The sequence below is a fragment of the Hemicordylus capensis genome, chromosome 6 (genome assembly GCF_027244095.1).
Source record: "Hemicordylus capensis ecotype Gifberg chromosome 6, rHemCap1.1.pri, whole genome shotgun sequence".
In the NCBI taxonomy this organism is placed as follows: domain Eukaryota; kingdom Metazoa; phylum Chordata; class Lepidosauria; order Squamata; family Cordylidae; genus Hemicordylus; species Hemicordylus capensis.
Genome location: NC_069662.1, coordinates 67,287,617 through 67,313,020, shown reverse-complemented (window position 1 = coordinate 67,313,020; position 25,404 = coordinate 67,287,617). Strand labels below are relative to the sequence as shown.

Sequence of the window (25,404 nt, the reverse complement as noted above, 5' to 3'; positions counted from 1 at the left end):
ATGAATTAAAATTTAAAGCTTCTTAACTCTCATCTTAACCCAAAGGTTTTTGGATTACTGATATTCATTAAAAAGAGAATAATTATTCCTAATCATTTGCTACATGATGTGTGGCTGGGTGGACCTACTGGGCAGCAGCCCAATCTCTGCAGTATTTTCAGAACAGCAAAAGTAGGGTAATATGTGTGCACACAACAGATTCTTCCTCTTTAATTTTTTCTACTGCATTTCACCTATTTACACATTTTCCTATTTACATACTTAGAAGCCCACTTACCGATGCAGGCATGAACTCTGACTGAAAGTTGGGTCCTCAGTACTATGCTGTGCTTTTTGCCTCTGCTGTGGGGGAATAAAAAGGGAAAAAACTGTGATAAGCATAGAAAAAGCTCAGAGCCTCCTCTAAGGTAAAGATGTATCCTGTGTGTTAAGGCTACTGCAGCAACAGAAAAGTTTTTCTAAATTTTTTTTAAGTATGTACAATTCAAAATCTGTAATAACTGAGCATTTCCATGTAAACAAATAATTTTGTTCCCCATACAAATTTACATGACTTTTAAAAATGAACATAACTACTATGCACCAGCTAATGAAGGAAAATGAATGCAGCCTGCTGTAACTTGGGGGTTTGACTTCATGTGCAATTTTTATCACAATATGATAAAATGCGATTTTTATTTATTTATTATTTATTAATCAAATTTGCACACACCCCCAAACGTGATTTTTCTCATCACAAAGTGGTGAAATGGCTGGTAAAAAAAACAGTTTTAGACACCTTTCCCGTTCAGAATTTCTTCTTTTTTCTGGGTGTTTTGTGGGGCCGGGGGGGGGGGGGGGGGCGTGTTGAGAAAAGCAAACCAGTTGTGTGTTGAGAAAGCAAACCAGTTTTACACACGAGTTACTGCCACAAAGCAGAAAGTATTGTGACCGTCCTGAGGGAGTGTTCATCAAACTGATAAATTCCCCATTCTTTTTGTTCAAGTTCTCTTCCCCAACCTTGCCAAAGGATTCCATTACCTTCACCCACCTGCTAACTGTTAACTATCTGATCTCACAAACATTCTGTCCCATTAACTAACATGGAGACAGTTTGAGGAGATTCGGCTCCTCAGGGATTTCCCCCTCAGATTTTCTGAACACCAATTTATCTGTGGGACACCCCAAGTCTACCAGTAGCTCCTACTTGCCCACAGCCACTCCAGTTCTCTGACAATAAGAATATCATATTTCAGCAGTTTCAGAAATAGTATACAGATTCATGACCTTTGCCAAAAACAAGACAGAATCAATATTTTGCATTTCTATCAAATAAAGGAAAAACAAAAACAATTTGTGATGGTGAATATCCACAGGGCTCGGTTAATAATTAGATTCAGTTAGCCGAGTTATTCTTCAAAAAGGCTGGAACAAAGCAAGATTATTCCCAAGTCCCATTGAGAGACAAACTGGAATCTTTAGGATTATTAATGACATCACTGGGAACACAATGACTTACAACTCCTCTTCTATCTCCCCTTTTCTGTCAGTGACTACTATCACCACTCTGGCAGGGAGGAAGTGTATTTTTAGAGGAACCTTAAGAAATGTTTTATTCCTAGAGTGTAAATATAAACATTTCCTGGAGTATACACTTTTGGTGTACTGAAAAATTCAAAGCAAATAGGAATATGAATATTTGTTACAGAAGAAATTATTTTAGATTTATACACTTAGAACATGGACACCTTTGGGTCTAAAATGAAGAAGTGAATTGGTTTTTTTTTAGTTTTTTAACTGATCCTCTGACCATTCTTTACTAACATATCCCTTTTGGATTATAGGAATTGTATTACTTCCACATGTATCTGTAAGTATTTTAAGGATCTGTACTTTTAGGTATATTGATTTTGTATATATCAGTGAGGATTAGTATGTACTAGCTGAACCCACACAGAGCATCTGTGAGCTAGGACTCTGTTGCTCTCCTTGCCCATCCCTCCCAGCTGCTGCCGCCACCACAGCCCCTGCTTTATTGCTCACTGTCAGCCACCCACTCTTGGGCAGGATAAAAAATTATCTAATAAGACATTTTAAAAAATCTATTGCCCGTGCACATGACGCCGAACATCACACTACACCTGGCGATACCACCCCTGCCTGTTGGAGACTCCCCCCACCAAAAAAAGCACCCATATTTTGATTGGCAATGGGGCAAAGGGTTTCCACTTTCAAACCCCTTAAAAGCACAGTACATTCTTAAGATCATATACACCACATTTCTCCCCCTCTTGAATTAAAAGATAAAACACAAATTTACATAACACGATCCTTTGTCCATACAGGTAAACATCTTACATGAACTAGCCACCTTTCAGCTCCACCTTCCTTTTGGTTCTGCTCATTTGCCCTTTGGACCTCTTCTATTTTAGATTGAAATCCAGATGCTGAATCAAAGTTGGGCACTGGCTGCGAAATACCACCACCCTCCTTAATTACTGGCTGCGAAATACCACCACCCTCCTTAATTATGGAGGCCAAATGGGAAGAATTACACACTCTTCCATCTGACAGCTTATATTGTCCCTTCCTTTCAATAACATTGGGGAGATGTAAATTTCCTCTTCTCTTTTCCTCCAATTCCTGGTTTCTTGATCCATACATATTTATCATATTTTTGATATGCATACCTGATATGCATATCTCATATGAACATTTAAATTCTTGCACCTTAGCCCCCGACCCTGGTGTGTATATACTCTAGACTCCTGTCTTTTTCCATCCTTCTCCTCATATCCTGTTCTGAATTAATCTCTGGTCTTGATTCTACTATCCCAGCCACATTAAATTTAATCACATCTCTCTCCCATGCAACAATTCTACAGGTGACTTTGTGTTATTGCATGGTGTGTGGCTCTATATACCTGCAAGAATTCAGTAGTAAAGGTCTTCCATGTTTCCCCCTCTAGCCTTGCTGTTTGTGAACCATCTTTCAAGGTTCCATTGAACCTCTCAATCTCCCCACTTGCTTGAGGATAATACACTGGTGTCCTCCTATGTATAATATTGCATTCTGCTAGAAATGTTTCAAATTCCAGAGAGATCAACCGAGTCCCATTATAAGAGACTATCTCTTTAGGGTTTCCTTCCCTACTGAAAACACTGGAGAGAAATCTTATAACTGCAGCAGAAGTATATTGTGATGTAAATATTACTTCAGGCCATTTACTAGATTAATCAGTTAAGGTAATGGCATATTGGCGTCCACAGGGGCCCCATCTGAAGAGCCTACTAGATCAATGGCTACCTTTTCCCAAGCAGCATCTGGAGTTGGTACTGGCTGTAATGGTATGGCCTGTGTTACTGTTGTTTTAACATGTGACTGACAAATAGTACATGGTTTTATTGTTGCTTCTACTTGAGAATCCATTCCTGGCCACCAATATAAATCCCAAAATCTTTGTTTAGTTCTCACCACTCCTTGATGAGTACCATGTGCCAATTGTACAAACATTTGTATAATTCTTCTGGCACAAGCAGCCTGTATGCCCCCCGCAGCACATATTCATTCAGTACTGAAAGTTCCTCCCAAATCTTATAATAAATCAGTAACACCAGCTCAATCTTCCTCTTATGCTTAGGCCACTTGGCAGTTATATATTCCCACAAATGCTGCTGAACTGGACATGCCACACATGCAGTTCAAAATTGTTTTTGTGTCACTGCAGTCAGTGCATTAGAGAGAATTGCGACTACCTCCTCATCACCTCCATCAGCCAATACTTCTGAGGATGGCAATGGCAATCAAGATAAACAATCAGCCATCACATTTTGTATTCCTGGTCTATACTCCATCTCATAAAAGAGCAATTTTGCAGATCAAATGATTAAATGTACAAAGCCACGCCTGTGCCTCAACTCTGGTCAACTCTGTTTCTAAATGCAAGATAGCATTCGATACGCATCTGGGGACTTGCAAAATGGCACAAAGAAATCCAGATTGAACCACTTCAGAGGGCTTAAAATTACAGGTGAGACAAATCTGAACGCCGCACAACATTTGTGCTAGTACTTTAGCTTGATACACCCTAACCACCACAGGAATGTAATGTCCTCCATTAGTGTGAAAGAATTTGAGTACAGCAGATGCACTCCTCTGCACACTTGCTGCCATTCATATACATTGTGGGCCCCATTAACCTTCTGCATAAAAAACTAGACTCAAGTACTTATAGGTCTTAACCTGCTCAAACCTGAACCCATTAATTTGCCATTTATGTTCTTTTGGTCTCTTGAACAAATACCATGACCTTGGTCTTTTGTGTATTTATAACTAGTGACTCATCTTCACAGAACTGTGTGAGTTTTCATAGCACCCTCCTCATACCAACCAGCATTCTTGATAGTATGCTGGTTGGTATGAGGAGGCATCATCGGCATAAAGTCAAGTCAAGATGGGTCTACCAGCTAGCTCAGGCTGATGGATGTCAGGGTTGTCTAAGAGGGGGATTAAGAAATTAATAAAAAAAATTGAACAGAAAGAGAGCTAAAATACATCCTTGCTTAACCCCCTTCTGCGCAGCAAAAGGAACAGACAAGTGGCCTTTATTATTACACTTTACTCTCAATGCATTTTCATATAGCATATGGATGAGGAGGAGTAATCGTGCGTCTATGGATGTATTGGCCAATTTGCTCTAGATAGAATCTAGATCTAGGGATAGAATCAAAAGCAGCTTTGAAATCAATAAATGCCACGTATAAGGAGGAGGAATTGTTGGTATACTTTCCCACTAAGTGTCTTAGAACCAGGGCCTGAGCCAATGTAGATCGACCAACATGAAAGCCAGCCTGTTAGTCTCTAAGGATGTTTTCTTGCTCCGCCCAGTCAACAAGCTTGTTACAACGATGTCTAGCACACTTTGCTAACTATGCTCATCAAGCTTATTGGGCCACTTAGATAGATAGGAGTGCTGACCATTCTTATGAATAGGGACAATAACAGCTGTGTTCCATTCTTCTGGTATACAACCTACCCAATCAATACAGGAGAAGAGATTTGCCAAAACTGGGACCCACCAATCAAGATCTGCTTTTAATCAGGGATTAGGTCCACTCCAGGTGCCTTGCCTTGTTTTAGTTGGGCCACTAAAGCAGCAACTTCTTGAGAGGTGACCTGAGGCCAAGTGTGAAGCACATCCAAATGATGTGGTAGGGGTGTACCCCTAGTACAGTTGCCCAGTTACATAGTCTTAAAGTATGTCACTCAAGTGTTTGCCAAAATATGACATCTCAACTTAAAGGCGCTCCCTTTGGGACTAGTCGACACTATCCTCTAGAACAGGGTTTCTCAATGTGTGGGTCCCCAGATGTTATTGGACTTCAACTCCCATAATCCCCAGCCCCAATGGCCTTTGGTTGGGAATTATGGGAGTTGAAGTCCAATTACATCTGGGGACCCACACGTTGAGAATCCCTGCTCTAGAATGTTCTCAAATCTTTCATTCTGCAGGCAGCATACAACCATTCCCAGGCCTTCCTTGTTGCAGTTCTCTTTTTTCCCCTTATCAATGCTTTATACTACTTCTTCCAATCTCAAATATCTTGGGGTGTCACTGCCCTGTAAAGTTTAAATTTTGTAACCAGATCTTTTTTGGGCTAGAATAAGATCCTGATCAAACCAGCTATGGGATTTGCATCCTCTATTAGAGTCCATTTTAGCAGCCTGGGCCAAAAAATACTGAATCTTCTGGACACGGGTTTAATAGTAGGTAAGGATGCCCGCATTTGGAGGCTCTTTTTACATTGTTTGCATTGGGCCATCCTAGCAGGACATCCTCTATAATTTGCCAAATGCTGCAATGACCCACAGTGAAAGCAAGCTTTCCACCCTTCTTGGTTTTATTGAACCAGTCTATTACTCCTTTCTTCACAATTTCCTAGTGGCTTCATCGTACAATTCCTATAGAAGATCCACAGCTTGTACTTCAATCCCTTTGTTGAAGCGCATGGTTTTAGCTTCTGACACAGCTGTCTTGATTTGTGTTACAATCACTGTAGCTTTTTCCAAGGTCAGGTCTGTCTCTAGCAGCAAGCATTCTCTAATAGCACAGATGTCTTCTCAAACAGTTGGTCTCTAATAAATTTCATCTGCCATTATTCCAAGATTACATACAGGAGCCCACCAAATCTCTTAAAACAGCCACATATTGTAGTATAGATTCTCCACCTTTCTGTTTCCCCTGGAAGAATTTATAGCAATTAGCTTCCACATTCACTTTTGGCACACACAAAATCTTTAAAGCTGAAAGTACAGTGTCATATTTATCATCAGCAAGTGGCAGGGTATAAGATATATACTGTTCTTCTGTTCCCAAGCATTCATTCTTTACTGCCAGCAAATAAATAATTCTCAAATATCCAAATCCAGACAGGAAATGCTACTAGTGGCTAACCTGGGCCCTGGAGAAAGGTGCTGGCAGATTCACTGAAAAACAAGCTATCCTAATGTTCATCGCCAATATGTTGTATCCAGGACAAAGAGAGTAGTAAGGTCTACAAAAATCCTTTATTACAAGCAGTCTTCACAAAATATTGCATACATAGTAAGAGCTGAGCAAGCTCCATTCTACTGCTGTCTGCCCTTTTTATATACTGACTCCTTTCAGCTGTTTTGCACTTTCAAACCCCTTAAAGGAACAGTACATTATAAAAGCCACATACACCACAGATACTGAGAGAAATTATTCGAAGTAGTCCCATTTAGATATCAATTTAAATGGGACTACTTTGAATCAATATCCCCAGTATGTCACCCAAAGACTTGTCTTTGGTGAACTGGAAATAACTTGATAGGGTTTTTGTGAACAGGCAGTAAATATACTACATTTTGCTGATATTATCTCAGTGGTGTGTGTGTATGTGTGTTTGTGTGTGTGTGGCATAAAGTGGCCCAGCCCACTAGAGTGTGATTCTCTTATCACAGAAGAGCAGTTTTCCTGTCAGAGTTCTGGCAGTGGGAGATGGGCAGCAGGACACTGAGGTAATTTCAAGTGCAGTGGGAGAATAAGCTGCCTGGCCATTTATTGATTAAAAGAGAATGGGCAGGAAGAGAGAAAAGGGATGCTGCAATCTTGGGCAGATTTACTCAAAAATAAACCCTTCTAAACAGTTAGGGACTTGAGCTCATATATCCTGTATGTATGTATGTATGTATGTATGTATGTATGAGTGCATACATCTACACGGATGTGTGTGCTTGCATTTGGTTATGTGAGGGTGTGTGTGTGCTTGTGTTTCTGGGTGCAGGTGCTAATGCATGTGCATGCATGCACATGCTTCTTTGTTTTATGTCTGTGTTTTGTGTGTGTGCCCATGTGTCTGTGTTGAGTGTATGTTTTTTCTGTGAACATGTCCTTGTGTTTCTGGTGTGTATGTACATGTGTTTCTGTATGCTGGTCTTTATGTTTGTGTATTTGTGTTTCTGTGCACATGCATGTGCTTGTACACATATTTATGAAATATATTAGTATTTGTGTGCTCACGTGCATTTTTGCATTTCTGTGTGTGTGCACAGTGTGTTTGGGTATGCACACACGTCTGTGCATTGCATCCGCAATATTCCGTATTGCATCCCGTATTGCATCCGCAAGTTCACATCCGGAGGGTTCAGGGTTGTGAGAGGGCTAGTATGTGCCCCTCCTCCCTTGAATCAGAATCTGGAACCATTGATTACCTACTGTGATATGTTTAACAAATTCTTTGTGGAAAAAGTCTCTCGTATTCGGGCCGACTTAGATTCCATCACCACAATTACTTCAGTGTCTGATGTGGAGGTGTCCAGCAACTCCTCTTGTGTGATTAGGTTGGATCAGTTCCAGTTTGTGACTCCTGCGGGTGTGGACAAGCTGATTAGAATGGTGTGGCCGTTGGGAATGGACAGAGGAAGTGTGACTCTGTTGACTGTGACTGTGGATTTCTTCTATAGGATTGATAAGTGACAATAAGGGGTTTCTTAGCTTTGCACAGTCTGTCAAACAAAGACTTGGATCTAATCCACTGAGGGTCCACCCTGGTTGCATATGAATGGGAGACTACATGTGTGAGCACTGTAAGATATTCCCCTCAGGGGATGGAGCCGCTTTGGGAAGAGCATTTAGGTTCCAAGTTCCTTCCCTGGCATCTCCAAGATAGGGCTGAGAGAGATTCCTGCCTGCAGGCTTGGAGAAGCTGCTGCCAGTTTGTGTAGACAATACTGAGCTAGTTGGACTGATGGTCTGACTCAGTATATGGCAGCTTCCTATGTTCCTAATATTCCCAGAGTTAAGTGTCAAAGGGTCCTGTAGTATCTGTACATTCAATATATAAGATCATATTTTCTGGCCCTCATGTTATTCTAGAAGAGCAAGGCTGCTGTAACCCATCCAGTTGCAACAGGTCAAAGTAACACTGGCCACTTGCTCAGACCATCTAATTGGTCCTATATCAGCCACTAGTTGGTTGAAAAGTAGGCTATATAAATAATTGGCAGTTTTCAAACTCAAAACCAAGGGTAAATGGCATCCACATGGATCTAACCATTCCACAAACCTTAATAGATTACGTGAACCAATAATGTAATTTATGGTAGACAATTTAAAGCCCATTTTAGAGGTTGCTGAAAAGATAAATTCTCCTGGATTCTCTCCCTTGACTGTGCCATCAAATCCCTTGACTGTGCCATTTAATATGCATAATATGTCCAATTGGTTAATAATCTGTGCTAATAAATCCACAGTCAGTATCATTGCAGACCATAATTCTCCAGAAAAAGCAATATAAACTACTAGCATTTAAAAACAGGAGTACAGTAACTTTGGTCTTTATTCTTTTTCCCCCTCCAAATTCAATTTTTATTAATTTTAACAGTAGTAATATTATCATTCATTGCAAATACACACAAAAAGGTGGACTTCCCGCACACATCTCTTCGTGAATCATCAACTATAAAATTTACCCTTGCTGTAATAATAATTCAAAACATAAATTCAAACCCTTACAAACATAGCTAATCTACCCAACCTGCAGTTTTTTTTTACTAAATTTCAAACCCTGCTGTAAAGTCCATAGTAGGAAAGTAATTCTTTAGATACAACAAGAATGGTTTCCAATCTTCTTTAAAACATTCCAAGTTTTGGTCTCTTATTAGTGCTGTAAGTTTTGCCATCTCCGCATATTCCAAAATTTTTATCAGCCAGTCTTCTTTTGAAGGCAGTTCATTACTCTTCCATTTCTGTGCATATATAATTCTGGCCGCCGTAGAAGCATACATAAAAAATATTAAATTAGTTGTAGAGATTACACCTTGTGTTATTCCCAGCAGGAAGGATTCTGGCTTCTTAGGAAATGTCATTTTAAATATTTTCTTTAATTCATTGTAAATGATATCCCAATAGGCTTTAGCCTTCCCACAGGTCCACCACATATGAAAAAAGGTGCCTTCAGAATGTCCACACTTCCAACATTTGTTTGAAACATTTTTATACATTAATGCCATTTTTTTTGGTGTCAGATACCATCTATACATCATTTTATAATAGTTTTCTTTTATAGCATAACATGCAGTGAATTTTAAATCATTTTTCCATAACTTTTCCCAGGTTGCCATTTCTATATCACGCCCCACATCTTGAGCCCACTTTATCATAGTCGTTTTAACCACTTCCTCTCTTGTCTCCTCCAGAAGCAACAGTTTATACATTTTAGAAACTAATTTTTCATCATTTTGACATAATTCCTTCTCAAAATTTGAAGTCTGATCCTCAAATCCAACTTTAAAGTCTTTCTTATATATCTCATTTAACTGATGATACTGAAACCAGTCTCTAACCAAATCTTGTGTTTCAGTTAAACTTTTTAACTTACAATCCTTTTCCTGAAAATGTAACAACTCCCTATAGGTACCCCAACAAATTTGCATATTTACTTCTTTACGTGAGAAGGCCTCAATCAGAGATATCCATAACGGAGTTTTAGGTTCAAACCAATTTTTGTATTTTAACCACACCCTCATTAAACTCCTTCTCACATAGTGGTTCAAAAAGTCTTTATGTATTTTACTTTTTTCATACCACAGATACGCGTGCCATTCAAACCCTCTGTCAAATCCTTCCAAATCAAGAATTCTAGGGTTCCTTAATGTTATCCATTCTTTTAACCATGTCAAACAAACAGCATCAAAATATAACCTTAGGTCTGGCAAGGTAAGACCACCTCTTTCCTTTGCATCTGTTAAATTCTTAAAATTAATTCTTGGTCTTTCCCCCCGCCAAATAAACTTAATTATGTCCTTCTGCCATTGCTTAAAACAAGTTAAAGTGTTAATTATGGGAATAGTCTGAAAGAGAAACAACATTTTAGGCAAGACATTCATTTTCACCACTGAAATTCTTCCCATTAAAGACAAATTCATTTTAGACCATCTTTGTCTAAATGTTCACTGAATTCCATATTTTAACATAGTTGTTTATGAACAACAAGGAGTTGTTATTTGATAACCAGACCCCCAGATATTTAACTTTCTTCTCCACTTTCAACTCACTTATTTCAGAGAATCTGTCCTTGGTTTTCTGATCCATATTTTTAGTTAAGACCTTGGTTTTAGTCTTATTTATATAGAATCCAGCCAGCTGACCAAACTGTTGTATTTTATCCAAGAGTCTTTCAATTTTGTCCATTGGATTCTCTAAAAACAGCACAACATCATCTGCAAAGGCTCTCAACTTGTAATCCTGTTTCCCAATTTTAGAACCATGTAATTTATCATCTTCTCTGATAGTTCTACAAAGCACTTCTAGAACCAATATGAAAAGCAATGGGGAAAGTGGACATCCTTGTCTAGTCCCTTTTTGTATTACACAATTGTTTGATAGTTCCCCATTTATAATAATCTTAGCATATTGCTCCGAATAAATTGTCTTAATTGCCCTAATAAAATTGTTGCCAGCAGTCATTGCCTCTAGTAATCTCCACATAAATTGCCACGAAATATTGTCAAACGCTTTCTCTGCATCCAAAAAAATCATCGCCATCTGTTTATCATTATGTTTTTCATAGTACTCCAATACATTCAAGACTATTCTGACATTGTCTCTCAGTTGTCTCTTTGGCAAAAATCCAGCTTGATCTTCATGAATAAAATGCCTTAATATAACCTTCATTCTTCTTGCCAAAATGGCAGCAAAAAGTTTGTAATCATTATTTAAAAGTGAAATTGGTCTATAATTTTTGACTGACGTTAGGTCTTGATCTGGTTTTGGGATTACTGCAATATTTGCATACTTCCACGAATCCGGCACAATCCCTTTTTGTAGAATATCATTCATAGTCCATTGAAGAGGTTGTAGGATTTGATCTTTAATTGATTTATAGTACAAAGCTGACAGTCCATCAGGCCCTGGGGCCTTGTTGGACTTAGCTTGATTTATTGCTTCTGTTACTTCCATAATTGTTATCGGAGCATTCATAATTTCTATTTGTTCCTTAGTGAGTTTTGGAATATTTTTGGTCCTGAGAAACTGCTCAATTTTTTTATCTTCAACTATTTTGCCTTTATATAATTCTGAATAATATTTTAAAAATTCCGCTCTTATTTCCTTTCCATCATAAGAGAACCCATTTTTTGTAAGTATTTTAGATATATAATTTTTCTTCCTCTCAGATCTAATTTTCCAAGCTAACAACTTGCATGGTTTGTTTGCAAACTCAAATGTCCTTTGTTTAACATATTTCAAATTCCGTTCAAGTTCATTTGCTATCAACATAGAAAGTTGTTGTTGCAACATTTTGATAGCTTGAGTGACCGTCTTCTTATCTTTAGCCCATAATAATTCCCTTTCCTTTTTGGAGATCTGCATCAATAATATCTCTTTTTTCAATCCTCTTTGCTTTTTAAAGTATGAATTTTGCTGTATAAAAAAACCTCTCATAACCGCTTTACTTGCATCCCAGACAATTTTATTGTACATTCCCTGGTTTAAATTCAATTCAAAATAGTCCTTTAGTTTCTTTTTAGCTTTCTCCACAACATCTGGTTTTTTCAAGAGGTATTCATTCAATCTCCAACGAAATGAAGTCGTTCCTTTCTTCTTCCATGTAAAACGAATTGGATTATGATCTGAAAAGGTCCTAGGTAAAATATCCATCCTTTCCATACATGGTGTAATAGCTTTAGATGTCCAAACCATATCTATCCTTGAATGTGATTGATATCTTTCAGAGAAATAAGTATATTCTTTTGCATTGGAATTTTTAATTCTCCACAAATCATAAAGATCCATGTGTTCTACTAAGTCAAAGAATACTTTGGGAAGTTTACCTTGTAAGTTCCTATCCGAAATATCGGATTTTCTGTCCAAAGATGTCGAAACAACTCCATTAAAATCTCCCAATATAATCAAATTGACATTCGATAACTCCGCCATCTTTTGATCCAAGTAGTTATAAAATTCAACTTTCTTTTCATTAGGGGCATAAATTCCAATTATCACTGCTTTAATCCCGGAAATTAGAATTTCCAATGCTAATAACCTGCCTTCTTCATCTTTAAAAATCAATTTGGGTTCAAATTGTTGTTTGACATAAAATACTACCCCTCTTTTTTTTTTCTTATCTGAAGAAACAAATTCTTGTCCTAAAGCCTTATTAACCAAAAATTTTCTATCTTGCTTTCTAATATGGGTCTCTTGTAAGCACACAATGTCCAAATTTTGTTTCTTAAGAAGATGAAAAACTCTATTTCTTTTAACTTTTGAATTTAAGCCATTAATGTTCCAAGAAAAAAATCTGTAATTTTGTTTGTAATCCATGTAGTCTAGTTCTAATTATGTGTTGAGGAAGCTGAGTACTCAGGGGATAAGTCTTTTTTGTATTTCCACCAAAATTCGTGCACTTTAAGAAGCTCAGTGAATCTATTCTTCTTACCCTTGTAGAAGAAATAAACTCCCTCTGGTAGTTCCCACCTAAAACGTATTCCATTGGCATTTAATGCATCAGTCAAAAATTTGTAATCCTTACGTTTTCTTAAAATTCTACCTGGAATTTCTTTCAGAATTTTTATCTGGTGAGCTTCAATTGTGAGAGCTGTAGCAAAGTGAGCCTGAAAAATTCGCTCAGTAATTGATTTAGAAGTAAATTGCACCAAGCAATCTTTAGTTAATTTATTTCTTGTAGCGAAATCTGAATTTAGGCGAAAAGCTGTCTCAATCTGTGCCTCCATCTCTCCAGCTGTAATTCCCAAAAGTGATGCAAGTTCTTCCCAAGTAATTTCTTAATATTCTGGTCAGCTTTCTCTGGGATGCCCCTGAACCTTAAGAATCTCTCTTTTTGTCTTAATTCCAGAAATGCCATTTGATCTAATAGTTTTTCTTTGTCATCTTTCAGTGATCCCACATCCTTCTCTAAAGTGTCAACCCTTGATTTAAATTCTTTATTATCTTGTGCTATTTTTTGGACTGTTTCCTCAATATTTGATGCTCTATCATTTATTTGCAGCATGTTCTGTTTGAGCTGAGTCATATCCAAAGTAACTTGTTGGAGAACATTAGAGTTTGACTGAAGAATTTGTTTCATTTCTGACAGTGTCTGATCCAAATTTGCAGACATTTTGACTTCCCCCACACCTGGACTTGGAAGGGAAAGTTTCCTAAGCTGTGGATGTATCTGGCTTTGGTGTAGTTTTTTTGACATTATCTTTCTCTCTTTCTTGTTCTTTTTTTTCCCTCCTTCCCCTTTCTTAGAGGAGAGAGAAAGGAGTAAAGCACTTTCACAGCAGGGTTTAATGTCCTTGATCTCAAAAGAGAAAGTAGAAGCCTGTAGTTATTTTCCAAATATAAACAGTTCTGCACCACAACTCATATATCTTATCACTAGCAGGTCAGTTTTCTCACGGTGGCGTGAAACGCCTTTTGGCTGTAATTGGCTGAATCAGTAATAGACAGCTTGAATGACAAACAGCAAATCTCCTCTTCCATAAACTTTTTCAAACAGCAAGAAAAATAGTTTCCACTAATAAGATCTTTTTCCAAATACTGAAAGCTTTTAAACATCAGTTAATCTCTTAAGTTCCAATAATTGGCAAGAAGATTGGGTTCCTCTCCTTAATTATAGCCAAAAAGAACTTACAGCCACGTCTTGTAGCTATCTTCCCAGTAAACGCAGAAGGAATTTCAGCAATTTATCATCAATCTCGTTGAAAGGTGAGCTTCTTAAACTTTAGCAATTAATTAGATCCAAACCGTAGAAATTGGCTGCCAGCCAGCTTTGGTCAAAGAGATTTCCGCAGAAGAAGACAGCTTGATTTACATCCAGCCCCCGCCGCTCTTAACCTAAGACAGAATTGCGTCCTTCGGCACAACTCTGAATTAGTGAGCTGGCAAAAGGGGGACAGTGGTTTATCTTGAGTCAACCCTTTAATCCAGGGTGAGGTGGGGGGGGGGGTTTCAAGCCTCAAAAACCCCTTAATTTCTTCTTCTTGGTCCTCCCCTGTCAGGGAGGCATGCAGCTGCGTTGGCAGTCCAACCGGAAGTCAACTTTGGTCTTTATTCAGCTAAATGTTGGCATAATATTGCAGAGCCCCTAGTAACAGAATGTCTCAGTTGGATTGTTACATCCTGGCTGAGACTTGGGATCCTCACTTTCAAGCGTTGCACACAGAAGATGAAGATCAGCTAAAATTATTCTGAATTCAGCTTTGGCCCCTTACTTGATTTGCCTTCTCTTACAGTATGTGAGATTACCAAATTAGTAACTCAACCCCTGCTAATCTGGCAGAGGGGCACCTTTTAACATGGTGATTCTCTTTATTGAGCAGGGGGAGATTAACTGGTCCTATTCACCCTCAGCACAGTACAGGGACTATTTTATGTTTCTTTTTAGATTATGAGCCCTTTGGGGACAGGGGTCCATCTTATCTTATTTATTGGTTATTTCTCTGTGTAAACCACCCTGAGCCATTTTTGGAGGGGCGGTATAGAAACTGAATGAATGAATGAATGAATGAATGAATGAATGAATAAACAGAGATTGAGTAAGGCCCCTAGTTTTGATTATATTTCCCCTGAGTTGACCTCAGAGAAACCCTGGTCCCAAGTCACCAAATGAGCTGGTGGCAACTGTAACTGGACCTCTCCAGAAGACAGTAATCGGGGACAGGATTCATGACAAAGAAAGCACTGTCTTAAGTACCCTAGGCCCAAGCCATTAAGGTAATGTCCAGCACTTTGTATTTCGCCCAGAAACATATTGGCAGTCAGTATAGTTCTTTTAAAATCAGTGTTATATGATCCTTTCCGGATGTCGAGAGACCAGTCTGGCTGCTCTGTGCCAATTGTTGTTTCCGGACTACATACAAAGGCAGCCCCATATAGAGCACATTACAGTAGTCAAGCCTGGGGGTTACCAGCATATGTACCACTGTTTTAAGGTCATTTGCCTCCAGAAATGGACATAGTCAAAGCTGATTAAAAGCACTCCTGGCCACAGACTCAATCTAAGAAACCAGAGAGAATTTTGGATCCAGGAGTACTCCCAAGCTACGTACCTGATCTTTCAGTGTAACCCCATCCAGAACAGGCAGATCTAAAACATCTCTCAGGTCCCAACCCCCCACAGCCAGTACCTCCATCTTATTTGGGTTCAACTTCAGTTTGTTATCCCTCATTCAGCCCATTACTGCCTCCAAGCAGGCATTTAGGAAAGTTATGCCATTTTCTGATGAGGTCGACATGGAGAAACAGATCAGGGTGTCATCAGCATATTGATAACACCCTGCACCAAACCTCCTGATGATCTCTTCCAGCAGTTTCATGTAGATATTAAAGAGCACTGGTGACAGTATGGAGCCTTGTGGAACTCCATAATTTAATTCTTGCTTTGCAGAGCAACAGTCTTCAAGCAACAGTCTCAGTTGGAAGACTACTCTGTGAAGAGCAGACACTGCTGAGGAGGGAGCAAGCTTTTCTAAACATCTAGCCTTTTCCCCTTCAAACTAACAGGAAGAGGGGAGATTTTCAGGGGCTAGTTTCTCTTTAAGGGGTAAGTCTGTGTGTTTGTGTGTGTGTGTTATTTGCCAGGGCTAGAATTTGCCAAGGCTAGCAAACGCCAATGTTTTACTTTGTCCCTGCCTGGAGGGGGTGGAGTCAGCTAGGGCTGGGGGAGGCCCCACATTCCTTTGACATTCCTTTGACTCACATCCTGTGTTCTCAGTTGGAAGACGACTCTCTACATAAGAGGTGAAGGCCCAAGAGCACAGCGAACAGAGCATAGCGAGCAGGGATAGCAAACAGGATGTAGGAGTTTTGCAGGAGTTTAGTGGGAAGTGTACGGGGAAGCCTGGAACAAGCCCCTGTGATCACAAGGAGCCTGGTGTAGAAGAGAATGTAAGTACAAATCCCTCCCTCATATCCCTAATATTCTTGGGAAAGGCTGTTTGGACAGTTAAATAGCTGACCATTACAGCTGAGACCTATCCTTCTAATAAACTATCTAATAAAAAGATAATAATAAACAGATAATAATAAACAGATAATAAACTACTTCGAATAAACTATCTCTAAATACTGTAAACAGCCAACAAAAACAGTATGAAGAAAGAAAGTCAGCAGGGCAAGGGGCACTTCCCAGTGTATTGCCCAGAGTGCCACATGTATGACTATTTGCCCCATGGGCAGAAGTCATGGGTGTGTGCTCGGTGCAAGAAGCTCCTGGCTCTCAGGGAACAAATTTGTGCCCTTGAAACCAAGGTGGCGGATTTGGAGAAGCTCAGAGAGAAAGAAAGGCATGTGGACAAGACCTTCAGGGATGTGATAGAGGCATCCCACTCCAGGGCTGGTAGCTCCTCAGGACATAAGTCTGAGGAAGTGGGAAATGCTCCTTTAGAAGGGACTCCATCCATGGATGATGAGCCCATATCCTCTCGCACAGGGAATACTCCTCCGGGGGGTGGGAGCCTCCTTGTATTGGGTGATTTGATCATTAGAGGTATCAAGAGATGGATTTGTGACCCGCGTGCTGACCACATGGTGACTTGCCTGCCTGGTGCGAAGGTTGCGGACATCACGCAGTGTCTAGATAGGCTCTTAGGCAGTGCTGGGGAGGAGAAAGCTGTCGTGGTGCATGTCAGCACCAATGACATAAGGAAATGTAGTCGGGAGGTCCTGGAAGCCAAATTTAGTCTGATAGGTAGTGTATTGAACTCAGGACCTGCAACAAAACATTCTCTGAAATGCTACCTGTTCCACGCGCAGGTACAGTGAGACAGGCAGAGTTGAGGGGTTTCAATGTGTGGATGAGATGTTGGTGCCGGGAGGAGGGGTTTATATTTGTTAGGCACTGGGATACATTTTGGGGAAAGCAAGGCCTGTACAAAAGGGACGGGCTGCACTTGAGCCACGATGGAACCAGACTGCTGGCACTTAAAATCAAAAAGGTTGCAGAGCAGCTTTTAAAATGATGCCTGGGGAACAGCCGATGGGGGCTGGGCAGTATCCCGTTTGGCAAAAGCCATCCTTTAAAGTGTGAGGGTGCAAAGGATTCAGAAAAAACAGAAGGGGAAAGAGCAGAACTACATAAAGAGCAGACGGGAGCCTGTGCCAGCTGGTCAAAGAGTCAAAAGAAAGATAGCACACATCAGATGAGAGATTCAGTGTATAGGTGCTTATATGCCAATGCCAGAAGCCTCCGAGCCAAGATGGGCGAGCTGGAGTGCTTGGTTGCTAATGCAGAAATAGATATAGTGGGCATAACAGAAACATGGTGGAACTGTGAGAACCAGTGGGACACTGTTATCCCTGGATATAAACTCTATAGAAAGGACAGGGAGGGGCGCCTTGGAGGTGGAGTAGCACTGTATGTTAAAGAAGGCATAGAATCTAACAAGCTAGAAAACCTAAGTGGACTGGAGTCCTCCACAGAAACCCTGTGGTTGACAATATAAGGCATGAAAGGGAAAGTGCTACTGGGGATGTGCTATCGCCCTCTGGATCAAAACGCTGACAGTGACTGGGAGATGCAGCAGGAAATCAGGGAGGCGTCAAGGGGAGGCAGGGCTGTAATAATGGGTGACTTCAATTACCCACACATAGACTGGGTAAATTCACAGTCAGGACATGACAAAGAGGTCAGATTTCTAGATACGCTAAATGACTTTGCCCTAGAACAGCTGGTCATGGAACCAACCAGAGAGAATGTGACCTTGGACTTAATTCTGAGTGGAAATCAGGACCTGGTGCACCATGTCAGTGTCATCGACCCTTTAGGGAACAGTGACCATAGTGCCATCAAATTCAGCATGCATGCAGGGAGAGAATCACCAAGGAAGTCTAACACAGACATTTTGAATTTCAGAAGAGAAAACTTCTCCAAAATGAGGAGTATGGTGAAAAGAAAGCTGATAGGGAAAATCAGGAGAGTCACTTCGCTCCAGAGTGCATGGAGTTTACTCAAAACCACAATACTAGAAGCCAAGTTAGATTGTATACCCAAAAGGAGGAAAGGTACCACTAAGTCCAGGAGGATGCCAGCATGGCTAACGGGTACCGTCAAGGAAGCCATAAAAGGGAAGAAGACTTCCTTCTGAAATTGGAAGGCCTGTCCAAATGAAGAGAACAGAAAGGAACACAAACTCTGGCAAAAGAAATGCAAGGTGACAATAAGGGAGATAAAAAGAGAGTTTGAGGAACATTTAGCCAAAAGTATCAAGGGGAGTAACAAAAACTTCTTTAAATACATCAGAAGCAAGAAACCTGCCAGGGAGGCGGTTGGACCATTAGACAATGAGGGAGTGAAAGGGATTATTAAGGAGGATATGGAGGTTGCAGAGAAGCTAAATGAGTTATCTGTGTCCATCGTCACGGCAGAGGATACCTGTTCCTGAACCAGGCTTTATAGGGATGGAGGCGAAAGAACGGACTCAAATCCAAGAGTCCAAGAGAGAACTCACATGTGAAATTGCCAACCTCCTTGCTAAATTATATAACTTATCCCTGAAATCGGGTTCTGTACCAGAGGACTGGAGAGTAGCAAATGTAACACCGATTTTCAAAAAGGGATCCAGGGGCGATCTGGAAAATTACAGGCTGGTTAGTTTAACGTACATTCCAGGCAAATTGATGGAAAGCATCTTCAAGGATAAAATTGTAAAGCACATAGAATAGGCCCTGCTGGGAGTGAAACAGCATGGCTTCCGCAAAGGTAAATTTTGCCTCACCAACCTTTTGGAGTTCTTTGAGAGTGTCAACAAGTGTATGGATCAAGGTGATCCAGTTGACATAGTATATCTGGACTTCCAAAAAGCTTCTGAAAAAGTTCCTCATCAAAGACTCCTGAGGAAACTCAGCAGTCATGGGATAAAGGGACAAGTACATGTGTGGATTGCTAACTGGTTGAAAGACAAGAAATAGAGAGTAAGTATAAATGGAGATTTTTCATAATGGAGGGAAATAAGAAGTAGCGTCCCCCAGGGATCTGTACTGGGACCGGTGCTTGCTTTTTAATTTATTCATAACTGATCTAGAAGCAGGAGTAAGCAGAGAGGTGGCCAAATTTGCAGACGATACCAAACTCTTTTGAGTTGTGAAATCCAAAATGGATTGTGAGGAGCTCCAAAAGGATCTCTCCAAACTGGGGGGGTGGGCAACAAAGTGGCAAATGTGGTTCATTGCTGGCAAATGTTAAGTGATGCACATTGGGATGAAAAACTCCAACTTCAAGTATACACTGATGGATCTGAGCTGTCGGTGACTGACCAGGAGAGGATCTTGGGGTCGTGGTGGAGAGCTCGTTGAAAGTGTCAACTCAATGTGTGGCAGCTGTGAAAAAGGCAAATTCCATGCTAGGGATCATTAGGAAGGGAATAGAAAATAAAATGGCGAATATTATAATGTGCTTAAAACTATGGTGCAACCACACTTGGGAGTACAGCATACAATTCTGGTCACATCTAAAAAAGGACCTTGTTGAACTAGAAAAGGTGCAGAAGAGGGCAACCAAGATGATCAGGGGCCTAGAGCACCTTTCTTATGAGGCAAGGCTACAACACCTGGGGCTTTTTCGTTTAGAAAAAAGACGACTGCGGGGAGACATGATAGAAGTCTATAAAATCATGCATGGTGTGGAGAAAGTGGATAGAGAGAAATTATTCTCCCTCTCCCATAACACTAGAACCTGGGGTCATCCCATGAAATTGGTTGCCGGGAAATCTAGGACCAAGAACGGGAGTACTTTTTCCCACAACGCATAATCAACTTGTGGAATTCTCTGCCACAAGATGTGGTGACAGCCAACAACCTGGATGGCTTTAAGAAGTGTTTGGATAACTTCATGGAGAAAAGGTCTGTCATCAGCCACTAGTCAGAGGGCTGTGGGCCACCTCCAGTCTCAAAGGCAGGATGCCTCTGAGTACCAGTTGCAGGGGAGTAACAGCAGGAGAGAGGGTATGCCCTCAACTCCTGTCTGTGGCTTCCAGCGGCATCTGGTGAGCCACTGTGCAAAACAGGATGCTGTTCTAGATGGGCCTTGGGCCTGATCCAGCAGGGCTGTTCTTATGTTCTTATGACATCATCCAGAATCTGCCAGAGAGGTAGGAATGGAACCACTATAAACAGAGGTGCTCTTAGGACAAGGCTATGGGGATCTAATCCGGTCCTCCACTGCCTGGGGGACCTCCGAATGCTTCCCTCATCCATGATGGCGGCAGCTGCCCGTGGCAGTACCCAGCAACTCTCCGCCTGTCTGCCTGTCTGCCTGCCTGCCTGGTGCAGCCAACCACATGACAGAGGAAAGGAGCAGCAGCAGCAGGGACACTGGCGACAAGCGTGTTGAAAAGTGGCTAGAGAGCTAGGGAAGACAGCTTGATCCCCACCTCCTGCTGTGCACGAAGGTTCGTGTTCATATGAACAGCTTATCCCACTTCTACCAGTCTCACTTTCTCCCCCCCCCATAGCCTTCTGCTCCTGGATTAGCTCGCTGTCTCTGGAATAGAAAAGAGATGGACCCCCACCCCTTCCTCCCTCATATTCTCTGGACATATCCACCTTCTTTTCTATCTGTCTGTCCAGGGGTGGAGCCACCATTGGGCGAACAGGTTAAAAAAGCCCGAGCAACCACCCCTCAGGAGCCGCATCTTGTGGCCCCAAACATGCCCCCTGCATCTGACATCAGACATGGGGTTGATTTGTCTCCCAAACAGGGCCACATGGCCCCATTTAGGAGCAAAATCAGCCAGTGTTGTGCTCGCAGCGCAGCCAGAGCAGTTCTCCCTGCTTTTAAAGGCAGGGAGAGCCACTCCTGGCCATGCTGCAAAGGCAGTGCTGGCCGATTTTGCCATGCGGCCCTGTTTGGGAGTTATATCGACCAGCACTGCATTAGTAGCAATGCTGCAGCAGTTCTCCCTGACTTTAAAAGGCAGAGAGAGTTGCTCCAGTGGCACTGCGAATGCAGTGCTGGCCAACTGAGCTCCTAAATGGGGCCACGCAGCCTCGTTTGGGAGCAAAACCCCACCCCCGCGTCTGACATCAGGCGTGGGGGGCATGGCTAAACGCTCCCTGCCTCTGATGTCAGACACAGGGGGTGGGGCTGGGGGGCCATGGCAGAGGCAGCACCCAGGCCACGGCTGACCTCCCTCTGCACCTGTGTCTCTCATTTGCTCTTCCTCCTGCACTCCCCTCCCAGCTCTCCCCTCAAAAAACCACTGAAACAAACAAAGCCCCTGTTATTAAGAACCAAAAGAGCTGACGGATTCACAAAAGGCTGCTTGGCTTATTATGGGGACAGGATTTATTTTTAAGAAGTCTTAGGCTGGGATGGGGAAGAAGGTGCGCAAGTGCGTGTGGAGATGCCCAGAGAAGAGGAGTGAGAGAAGAGTCCAGAGAAGAGGGCTGGCAGCGTGCAAGTCTCCAAGGAGAACCATGTGGACCACATGATATGATTTGTTTGTCAGCCCAAGTCCAAGAAGCCTCCCTCATTGCACAGTGATTAACCTGTTTCTAAGAGGAAGAGTTTTCGCTTTCCTGTTCCTTTTGTGTCTACAAGTCCATTCCCTCCCACTCTTTTATGGCGGGGGAGGGGATATGATTGTCTGTATAGCCACTTGTCAGAATGCCGTATGTGCTCTTGGACATCCCAGCAGCTTCGTAGATTATGCTTTCTTAGGAGTACAACTGAGATGTTTTATGGGTATACTTAAACATGCAAAGTGTGAAAATGAACAAACAGGTGCCTGAAAATGCAGATATTTGTCAGAGAGCTGGGATCCCTTTTGTGCTTGCATTTGGCAGCAAACTCAGGTTTGCTCCTGTGTAATGTCATTTACAGGATAGAGGAACTAAGCAGGCAAGTGGAGGTAGGTGCCAAACAGCAGCAGCAGAGCAAAGGTATGGCAGAGCAATGGAGCAAGCATGCAGACTTAGTGCCAAAGCAGGCTTTGGCAGCAGTTTGATTGCAGGAGAAGCCTGCAAGGTGGGCTTGAGTAGCAGGCTGACTTGGTGATGGAAGAAACATGTGGGGTGCAGCTGTAATTCAGGCTTTGGCAGCAGAATGGCACAGTGGCCAAAAAAAAAAGCAAACAAGGCAGCATGCTTCTGCAAGGCAGCCTTTGGCAACAGACTTAACATGACAGCCCAGTGAGGAGGGGGAGCAGCCAGAGACGCTCTTGTCCCTGGACATCTGGGCTGAAAGTCCCACACCCCCTGGGGCTGCCCCCCCAAAAAACCCTCTTTAAAGACAGAGGGGGAAAGGGGCAAAGAAACATGTGGGATGGGAAAATTAAAATTAAAAGTTAAAATTGTAAAGCACATAGAACAGGCCCTGCTGGGAGTGAACCAGCATGGCTTCCTCAAAGGTAAATCTTGCCTCACCAACCTTTTGGAGTTCTTTGAGAGTGTCAACAAGTGTGTGTGGATCAAGGTGATCCAGTTGACATAGTATATCTGGACTTCCAAAAAGCTTCTGAAAAAGTTCCTCATCAAAGACTCCTGAGGAAACTTAGTGGTCATGGGATAAGGGGACAAGTACATGTGTGGATTGCTAACTGGTTGAAAGACAGGAAACAGAGGGTAGGTATAAATGGAAAGTTTTCACAATGGAGGGAGATAAGAAGTGGGGTCCCCCAAGGATCTGTACTGGGACCAGTGCTTTTTAATTTATTCATAAATGATCTAGAAGCAGGAGTAAGCAAGATTAATTTCATTATTTGCCTGTTGAAATGTTTCTGCTAATACATATTTGCATCAATATACTTGTTTTATATTCTTACATTTGTGTGAGTTCAGTTGTTGTTTCTGCCCTCAAGAACCCATGTGTTAAAAATACTGTCATGGTGTGTTGTGTAGGGGGATGCTTAACTTGCAGCAGTGTGTGTGGGGGGGGGCAGTGGGGGGCCCAACCTCAAGGGATCCAGAAGGATACCCCGGCCAATGGTATCAAAAGATGTCGAGAGATCCAAAAGGATAACAACAAATGTATAACAATGCAGTTAAAATACAGTAACAAGCATTCCAATAAATTTTTCTTCTGTCAAACCTTCCCTGTTGTAAAAGAAAAAATTGCTACACATAAAGATAACATATTTGAATCAGATAAAAGACAACGTACATAAAACTTATCAGCTGGATAATCTTTTTTAAAAGGCAGCAAATAATAACTACAAATATCATTATAAAAATTGCAGTACAGAAGAACCTTGTTAATTGCAGACCTGACATCCACGGTTTCGCGTATCAGCAGCCGGGTAATTGGCACCCGACCTCAGTACATATGGAAAAAAACCAGCAACGGTTAATTTTTGTGTGTCTGTGGGTTAGGGTGGGTGGAAATGACCTCTGAGGTTTTCTGCCTGCCATTTTGTGTAAGGAAGCCATTTTCAGGCTCATTTCTGATTTTAAAAATAGAAAAAAGTGGGTTTTGGGGGGGTGCAAATTGCAGCATTTGGGGGGCATTGCTGGAAAGCTGGGGACAGACTGACAGTGAATCAGCGAAAAACAGGACATGAAAGTGAATGCAAATGGGGGGGGGTTAGGGTCCTGCACTGCCCCGAATGAACAAAACAAGCCAAATAAAGTGCTCTACCATGCTCCACTGCCCTCAAGGAGTCCAAAGATACCCCCCAAAGGGTAAAAAATCATCCAAACATCACTTTTTGTCCCCCCCTTTTTTGAAGAAATAAGCCATAAAATTGCTCCCAAAGTCAAAATGGTGGCTGGATATGACCTCCAAAGTCATTTCCCGGCCACTCCGAACATGCAAATATGGATTAACACCTTTTCTTTGGGGTTTTTTCACATATACCAACATCGAGTGTCCATTAACCATCTGCAGATATGCGAATCTATGGGTGCTGGACCCATTATTAACGAGGTTCTCCTTATGGAACAAAATAACATATACAAAAGCTGTGTATGGGACTTTGTTAAATATTATTTAACTGCAGCATGGACAAAATGATCACCCTTGGATTGATAGGATGTTAGAACCGCCCTCTTTCCATTTTGGATCAGAGTATAATGCTATCCTGTTTGCTCAGGGATATGGCTGTTATCCTGCATTGTGACTATGTTTTGAGGTCAGTGTGAGGAAAACTAGTTCAAATTGGTGCAAACATGCATACAATTATGGTTTTGTGTAATGTAGTTAGAAAGCAGATCATGGATAAGGGAAGGTCAGTGTTAGGGTGTCATAAATGGAAGCAATGGACTTAAGACAGATTTCTTTGAAAACAAAGATTAACTTTATTAAAGAACAGAAGCAGATAAGATCAAAGCAGTAGTTGGTGACTTCTTGGGGAGCCAAGCAGAAGTGGTTATCTACATGATGCTGGTCCTTAAGTAGAGCATCAGGTTCTATTGAATACAAGTTTGAGAGGATCTCAATGGAGAGGGGAAGGGGAGAGAGATGGGGGTGGTAGAAAAAGCGAAAAAGGACAGAGTTACAGTCTGTATACCTGTAGGCTGCTGGTCATCTATTTCAAAGTGGAAGGAAACAATCAGGCTTTCCTGGGAGTTATGGAAGTGGCTGAGTCCTGGGAAGTTTGGATGGCAAGTTCCAAAGAATCTCACTAACCCACTTCAGTGAACTTGCTCTCACTAGCAAGTTCTAAAGACTCTCACTAACCCACCTCAGGAAGACTTCAGCAGTGATGGAAATTATGGGGAAGGGGGAAAGTAAGGTAAAATGTGCCATCGAGTTGATGTCGACTCCTGGTGAACACAGAACCCTGTGGTTGTCTTTGTAGCCAAAGCCAATAAGCTCAGTCTTGAAATGAACTTGGGGCATGCAGGGAAATGGGGGGAAACTCGCACATCACACAGGATTCACGCTACATGATGTGAGAGGAAATGGGGCATCTCTTATAGAAATTCTCAGCCATGAGGGCAGGGTTAAGCAGATGCCCATGCT

The 25,404-nt window shown here is 41.5% G+C and overlaps 1 protein-coding gene across 12 annotated transcripts in view; it reads right to left on the bottom strand.

Moving 5' to 3' along the window:
• FHOD3 (formin homology 2 domain containing 3) overlaps positions 1 to 25,404 on the bottom strand; it is a 663,149-nt gene that overhangs the window by 543,242 nt on the left and 94,503 nt on the right. For 11 of the 12 annotated variants that reach the window (XR_008309501.1, XM_053259380.1, XM_053259375.1 and 8 more), the window contains exon 3: positions 278 to 342. The exons of the other annotated variant lie outside the window; for it this stretch is intronic. Coding sequence is in view for 10 of the 11 variants with exons in the window: in XM_053259380.1 (XP_053115355.1) it covers positions 278 to 342 (65 nt within the window). In the remaining variant the exon portion in view is untranslated. The remainder of the gene's footprint in view (positions 1 to 277; positions 343 to 25,404) is intronic. 12 annotated transcript variants of the gene reach the window in all.